The 8,361-nt window shown below is 36.0% G+C and overlaps 1 protein-coding gene across 1 annotated transcript in view; it reads left to right on the top strand.

Annotated features, from left to right (window-relative positions):
• FBXL5 (F-box and leucine rich repeat protein 5) overlaps positions 1-8,361 on the top strand; it is a 33,472-nt gene that overhangs the window by 7,723 nt on the left and 17,388 nt on the right. The window contains exons 4-6 of the mRNA XM_003802036.3: positions 2,563-2,745; positions 5,559-5,684; positions 7,822-7,970. Coding sequence (XP_003802084.1) covers positions 2,563-2,745; positions 5,559-5,684; positions 7,822-7,970 — 458 coding nt within the window. The remainder of the gene's footprint in view (positions 1-2,562; positions 2,746-5,558; positions 5,685-7,821; positions 7,971-8,361) is intronic.

Below are 8,361 nucleotides of genomic sequence, written 5' to 3'. Positions count from 1 at the left end.
GGGTCCGGGCTGGGGATTCGAACCCGCCACCTTAGGTGTACGTGGCTGGCGCCTTAGCCGGTTGAGCTATAGGCGCCGAGCCTTCCATTTAGAATTTAGTGTTTTCTGTGATAGTTAAACACCTCACACACTTGGGACATATGTAATATAGTGTTTTCTGAATGAATTTAATATGTACACATCAAAATTGTTGAAAGCTACCATTATAAAGAGCACTTTTACAGTATAGTGGCTGCTTTTATCTTAGTTAGATAAAATTGGTTTTTAAATCAGTTATGTTTCTAGTTCTGTCCTTTCCTGTGTATCCTTCTCTCAGCTTATATCCAGTATAGTCAGAGAAATGAGTAGGAGAGGCAGTTTTTTTGGGTACAACTACTTGGAGAGTAAAAATGAGAAATGTAAATAAAATAGGCCTGTTTTTCCTTCATAGGCTACTTCTTTATTTTTTATTCTTGTTTATCTTTGGTAACTTTGACTTTTAAGACATCATTAAAGAAACAATTTGCATCCTTAGGCTAGTAAAAATTCCTTTGTCTTTTTAAGATTGATAGTAATGGTGTTTTGTTAAAATAGCTTCCAATATTTTGAACTTGCCATTTTCTCTTGTTTTTCTTTTTTTTTTTTTTTTTTTGACAAAATAGATGAGGTGAATGCTGTAACAAAAATGATTGTATAAATTAAGCTATAATTAAGCCCATAAAGCTTGTATGCTTTACTTTGAAATGGAGCTTATGCCTTAGATACCAAGCTATGACCTGTTGTATCTGGTTTAATTATAATTATAACATGAGATTTAAAAGCATCACATTTATTACATTTAATTTTCCCACTCCTTCAAAGCAAATTATGGCTTTATTATGTTTAAAATATTTTGGCATTTTAGGGCTGGGCATGGTGGGTCACGCTTGTAATCCCAGTACTTTGGGAGGCAGAGGTGGGTGGATTACCTGAGCTCACAGGTTTGAGACCAGCCTGAGCTAGAGTGAGACTCCATCTCTAAAAAAACAGCTGAGATTGTGGCGGGCACCTGTAGTCCCAGCTGTTCGGGAGGCTAAGGCAAGAGAATCACTTAAGCCCAAGAGTTAAAAGTTGCTGTGAGCTGTGATGTCAGGGCACTCTATGGGGTGACAGAGGCAGACTTTGTCTTAAAAAAAACAACAAACTTTTTTTTGCCATTTAAAAAGTAGTAAAGAATTTGGTCATAGCATTTCTATATTTAAGTTGCTTTATGGAGAATCAGATATACAAGGTACTCAAATTCTTCATATACTCTAATGATGAATATTTTTTATTTACTGTAATAACATCTTTCATTTTTATTTTAGAAAATTATTACTGAAATAATACATTTATTTCAGTAATATATGTACAGTGACTACTTTCTATAATAGTTACTGATAAAGTATTCCTTATCAGCCAGGCGCTAGCACTCTGGGGAGGTAAGGTGAGTGGATTGCTTGAGCTCAGGAGTTAAGAGACCAGCTGAAGCAAGAGGAAGATCTCATCTCTAAAAAAAAAAAAAAATACCTGGGCACTGTGTGGGCACCTGTATTCTCAGCTACTTGGGAGGCTGAGGCAAAAGGATCTCTTGAGTCCAAGAGTTTGAAGTTGCTGTGAGCTACAGTGATGCCACCACAGTCTTCCAAGGACAACAAAAAGAGACTCTGCCTCAAAAAAAAAATTCCTTATCGATGTATAACTGTCAAAAATATTTACATTTAGGGTGGTGCCTGTGGCTCAGTGGGTGGGACGCTGGCCCCATATATGGAGGGTGGCTGGTTCAAGCCCCGCCCCAGCCAAACTGCAACAAGAAAATAGCTGGGTGTTGTGGTGGGCGCCTATAGTCCCAGCTGCTTGGGAGCCTGAGGCAAGAGAATCACCTAAGCTCAGGAGTTGGAGGTTACTATGAACTGTGTGATGCCCCAGCACTCTACCAAGGGCAACAAAGTAAGACTCTGTCTCCAAACAAAAAAGAAAAAAAATGTACATTTTATTGTCTTAAACTGGGACATAAATAATATAAATAGGGCAAAGCCATCTATAGGTTGAAGAAGTCAGATTTCACAGCCCTTTGTATGCAATGTGAAAATCAGAGGGGATATAAGGAAGTACTGCCAGGAGTCATCATAATGCTGGGATGGAAAAGGATGTAAGATTTGTGTCTGTCATTAAAAATGCCTGGAAGATCTTATAAGCTGGCTGACTCTACACTGGAAAGCTGTGGAACCTGTTCTGTTTCTTTTTCAAATGATGCTACTTAGACTACAAAGTGAGTATTGTTTTTTTCTGTGACTCCTTCTTAAGAGGAGTTAATTCTGTGTTCACTGGTGTAATTCTCACTGATGAAGTATGATTTGGGACATGATAGTTTAACCCCACGGGTTCCTAACAAGTTTAACATCCTCATGTTACCTCTAGTACATGTTGTTTCCTTTACATGTCTTGCAGGTAGGAAGGAATTGACTTCAGGCACTGGATTATATTTATAGAAATTTGATCATAATTTCTTATTACATTTGTTCTTCTGGCCTTTACTGCTAAACTTTTTCTTTTTCATTTCAGAAGCAGAAGTGTCAGAACACTCCACAGGTATAACCCATCTTCCTCCTGAGGTGATGCTGTCAATTTTCAGTTACCTTAATCCTCAAGAATTATGTCGTTGCAGTCAAGTAAGCACTAAATGGTCTCAGCTGGCAAAAACTGGATCCCTTTGGAAACATCTTTACCCTGTTCACTGGGCCAGAGGTAGGTAAATGGGACTTTTAGTTTGTTTTTCAAATATTTCTATTTTTCTAAATGAATCTTCATAGACACTAATAAGCAAGGTCAGAGAGGGGACTCTGAGATGTCGACTGAAAGTAGGTTTTATGGTAGGTGGTGTGCACTTGGTTGACGTGTTTGAAAAACTAACAACACTGAAGCATTCTGAGTAAGTTATATGGTGTTTTCAATTTCTTTTAAAATAATTAAGGAAAAATGGTCTGGGAAAGGAATGCAAAAAGATTGGCAAAGTGTTAAATAATTATTGAAGATAGGCGATGGGTATGTGGGATTAATTATGCCAGCTCTTTCTACTTTCTTTTTGTGTGTGTGTGAGTGAGACAGAGTCTTACTATGTTGCCCTTGGTAGAGTGCTGTGGTGTCTTAGCTTACAGCAACCTCAAACTCCTGGGCTCAAGTAATTCTCTGGTTTCAGCCTCCTGAGAATCTGAGACTATAGGTGCCCACCATAATGCCCAGCTATTATTTTAGAGATGGGGTCTCGCTCTTGCTCCTGGTCTCAAATTCCTGAGCTCAGGCAATCTGCCCATCTCTGCCTCCCAAAGTGTTGGGATTACGGGCATAAGCCACTGTGCTTGGCTTCTTTCTACTTTTGACTATGGAATTTTTCCTAATTATAAATTAAAATGAAATTAATAGGTTTTCAGAACTGCTTTTAAGTAGATTGTATGAACATTAAAAAAATAGATAAAATAAATTAAAAATTAATTTATTAAAAATTAAAAATAAATTCTATAATAATTAAATATGTGACACTACTATGGCTTGGTTTTGGGGTTTTGGTAGTGGTTTAAAATAACTGTGTCTTCGTCTTTTTTTTTTTTTTTTTTAAGAGACAGTCTTACTTTGTTGTCCTTGGTAGAGTCTTGTGGCATCATAGCTCACAGCAACCTCCAGCTTGTGGGCTTAGGTGATTCTCTTGCCTCAGCCTTCCAAGTAGGTGGGACTACAGTCTCCTGCCATAGTGCCTGGCTATTTTTTTGTTGCAGTTTGGCCGGGGCCAGGCTCAAACCTGCCACCCTCGGTATATGCGGCCAGCACCCTGCTCTTGGAGCCACAGGTGCCATGCTATCTTTGTCTTTAACGCTTTTTTGTGTGTGATTGGTAATGCCTCATTTTCTAAATCACAATTCCATGTTAATTAATTTCATTGTGCTAAGTTACTTTAAATGTGAACAGTTAAGGAAAATTTTCTTTTCATGAACATATAAGGCAGTTATGGGGTAAATGTAATTGTATGGCATACAGTTTTCTGTCACTGAATTAAAATAATTTCCTTTAGGTGAGTATTAGCCTTAAAAGTCACATGATTTTTTTTTTGTAATTTTCTATTTGTGACTTTATATCTAAATTATGAGTCTGATTTAAAAGCAGTTTTTATTTGTCACAGTAATATGCTGCACTTTTAAAATAAGGTGTCAGATATTCTGTGTTTTTTGAATGAAGCTATTTATAGTATTTAGTAGGCTTGTATGAGCTAAGTGATTAGAATTATTTTTATGTGGAGGACAATTAATGACAATTATTGACATGGTGGGGGAAGGGAAGAGCAGAGAGGGAAGGAGGGAGTGGGTGGAGGAAAGGAAGAGCAGAGAGAGGGAAGGAGGAAGGGGGTTGGGATCATGGCATAATTGTAAGGGGGACTTTACCTAACAGATGTAGTCAGTGTAACTTGGTTTCTTGTACTCTTAGTGAAACCCCAACAATAAAAAAAAAGAAAAAAGAATTATTTTTATGTGGAATTTTTTTTCCTATCAGTTTTATGATAGTGAAATATTGAGTGAAAAGTCTAATAAGACAAACATGGGTATATCATACTTTTTTGTCCAGCTATTTTTAATTTTTAAAAATTAATTATTAAGAATTAATACATAATTAAATGCAATTTTTATCAGTGTCAAATGTGATAATGTTTTGTTAACTTTCCTGAAGTCACTCAAATCTTATTCTAAAAAAAAAAATCTTAAATATTCTTTTTTTCTGTTTTTAATATATTGAAGCAAAAATTTCCAACAAGAAATGGTTTTTGTTTATTTGTGGTATTTGTTTTGAGGGACTCTCAATCAGAATTGATTTTTGCCCCTCTCGTGGGGACATTTGAAATGTCTAGAGACAGCCGGGCATAGTGGCTTAAGCCTATAATTCTAGCATTCTAGGAGGCCGAGGTGGGTGAGTTGCCTGAGCTCATGGGTTCAAGACCAGCCCGAGCAAGAGCAAGACCCCATCTCTTAAAAAAAAAGCCAGGTGTGGTGGCAGGTGCCTGTAGTCCCAACCTATAGTCCTAGGCTGAGGCAAGAGAATTGCTTGAGCCCAAGAGTTTGAGGGCGACAAAGTGAGTCTCCATCTCAAAAAAAAGAAATGTTTGGAGCCATTTGTGTTTGTTCCATCTTTGGGTATGATCCTGGCATCTAGTGGGTAGAGGTTAGGGTTGCTGCTAAGCACCCTACTATCCAGAGGACAGCCCCCCCAAACAAATAATTACCCAGCACAAATTACTAGTAGTGTCAAGGTTGAGAAGCTCTAATTCAGAAGTAACTCTTGGTTAATTATTTATTATTGTTAATTGAATCCACATAGTTATAGTTCTGAAATGTCTAAAACTGATTCTGATGCTTATTTAGTTACATTTTTTAAACAACCATTAAATATTTCTAAAAGTAGCTGGCTCACTCAGATGTTTTCTGTGTGTAGAGAGGTTTTATTGTAAGTAGGTTAGTTTTTTTGTAATGACAGATAATCTAATTTTATTTTGTTTTTCTTGTTTATTTGTTGTGTAGGTGATTGGTACAGTGGTCCTGCAACTGAACTTGATACTGAACCTGATGAAGAATGGGTGAAAAATAGGAAAGATGAAAGTCGTGCTTTTCATGAGTGGGATGAAGATGCCGACATAGATGAATCTGGTGAGCATGTTGGATTACTCTGCTAGCTGTTAAGTACTGAGATGTCAGATAGTAAAAATATAAACTAATGGGGAATTTTCTTGCTTGGTAAACCTGAAGTTCTAGGGAATTTTATTTATAAAGCTTCCCACTTAAGTAAACTAATCAGATCTGAAGAATAAAGAATTAAATGCAGAAAGTAAGAAGTATAATTATAAAGATTATTATATCAGCAGGAAAAGTTGTTTGTTTATTTATTTATTTTGAGACAGAGTCTCACTATGTTGCTCTGGTAGAGTGCTATGGCATCACAGCTCACAGCAAACTCAAACTCTTAGGCTTAAGCAATTGTCTTATAGCCTCCCAAGTAGCTGGGACTACAGGTGCCTGGCAGGTTTTTTTTTTTATTGCAATTGTCATTGTTGTTTAGCTCTCCTGGGCTGGGTTTGAACCTGCCAGCCTTGGTGTATGTGGCTGACACTGTAACCACTGTGCTACGGGTGCAGAGTAGTTAATTTTTATGAAGTGAAGATTCCATATTTTGGTATAGATAAAAGTTTGGGAAATGCTATATAAGGAAGCATTCCATTCTAGTTAGACGTACGTGGTGATGTGCTCATCTGTTGCAAACAAAATGGGAAAAACAAATGAACTCTGGCCTTGTTCAGCTTAAAATAAAAGTGATTAGTTAAGGTCTCCTGAGAAATTTGAGCAGAGATCTGAAGTAGGTAAAGTCTTTGCTCAGATGTCAGTTTAGGGAAGACTCAATTTATTTATTCTAGAAAATTAATTTGTAATACCCATGATAAGAATTTTAAAGCCTTTACTAAACTCAGTGTGTATACCTCATCACTTGAAAATAGCCAAAGTGAAGACTGACATTTTCCTTCAGTATTGAAAAAGGAAGATTAAGACTATGAAGATTGAGCCTTTTAAAGATAGTAAATCTGGGGCAGCACCTGTGGCTCAAAGGAGTAGGGCGCCGGCCCTGTATGCCCGAGGTGGCAGGTTCAAACCCAGCCCTGGCCAAAAACTGCAAAAAAAGAAAGATAGTAAATCTGTTCTGTTGATCAGTGGTTTTAATACTAAACTTCGGATCTGCCATCTACTTTAGGGCTTTTTAGTTTGGCATCTTTACTGGTCTTGCAGAGAAGTTACTTTTCATAGATTGTTTAACTTTTAAAAAAGATTTCATAGTCCTAATTATCCTGATTTGATAATTATACATTATATACAGGTATCAAAATATCACATGTACCCCAAAATATGTGCACCTATTATGGATCAATAAAAAAAGATTTCAGTGAAATCTACATTTAGATAGTAAAGGGCCACTGAAACAAAAGAATGGCTTGGGAATAAAGTTAAAATAGAATTAAGAGACTTCACTAAAGTAATTTTTATCTCTTTATAATATATATACATATTTATGTGTGTATGGGGAAAGGAAGAATTTAGAATAATATCTACAAACAAGGAACCATTAATAACAAATTCAGTAACTTTTCTTTCTACTTGCACTCTCTTTGTCAACTATACTCAGTTTTGTTTAAAATGAGACTTTCTTAGTCTGTTAAACTCTTATGTTTATGGACATTCACTAGGTCTTTAGGAAACATAATGTCATTAGGATCCTAAGAAAGGGAATAAAATTACTAATTCTTTTCAGTATAGTGTGTTTTTGTTACATCAAGTTGGAGTCTGCAGTGTTTCATTGTGGGTGTTGTTACAGTGGTGCAGCCTCTTACAAATACCCAACCAAGCATTATAGAAATTATTAAGTGAAATATAAGCTCATTTTTAACTTCTTAGAACTTTTAAACTACCTTACTTTGCTGGATTCAGGCTAATGTAGTCGAATTGCAGGTCTCGTCTTACTCTGTATCCTTTTTGTTTAGTAGAATAACTCTTGGTACCTTTTACTATGCATCATTTTTCTTTGGATACATCGTATATTTTATTGTCTCGAAGAACTTTTACTGTTCTTTCAGTATTCATAGTTTTTTCCCAAACTTTTTTTGTTGTTTAAAAATGAAATTATTTACATAGGGACTATAAGCATAGCAAAGTATTTGATGTTTAATGATTTGGTGTGTCCTTGAGTAGCCTAATTATAATTAGTCTATCCAGTTCTTAGACTTTTAAATTGATTTTACAGAAGAGTCTGCAGAGGAATCGGTTGCTATCAGCATTGCACAAATGGAAAAACGTTTACTCCATGGCTTAATTCATAATGTTCTACCATATGTTGGTCCTTCTGTAAAAACTTTAGTATTAGCATACAGCTCTGCAGTTTCCAGCAAAATGGTATGTATAAATTAGCACTAGTTTATCTATTAAGAAAAAATAGCAATGTATTTTTTCTGAGTTTAATTAAGAAAAAAATCAGTTTTTTAAAGTGCCTTCTCATAAGTAGGTATACAGTGCCAGCGTTCATATATATATCATTTCAGTTCTCACAGTCTTGGTGGCATGCATACTGCCTGCATGTTATATAGATGAGAAAACTCAGGCTAGGAGAGGCTTTCAAGTGATGAACCCCAGTTTTATATGATTGTTTATAATGTGTATATAAGGCCTGGCAATGTGGGCAAGTGAGGTGACACCACTGACTATGAAAGTTTATATTGTGATTTCCTACATTAGAATCTTCGTGGGTTTTCCTTAAAAATGTAAGTTTCTTTTTTTTTTTTTTTTT

This window comes from Otolemur garnettii, unplaced genomic scaffold, assembly GCF_000181295.1.
Source record: "Otolemur garnettii isolate 467f Iridium unplaced genomic scaffold, OtoGar3 scaffold00228, whole genome shotgun sequence".
NCBI classification, from domain to species: Eukaryota; Metazoa; Chordata; class Mammalia; order Primates; family Galagidae; genus Otolemur; species Otolemur garnettii.
This window is presented reverse-complemented; position numbering and strand designations above follow the sequence as displayed.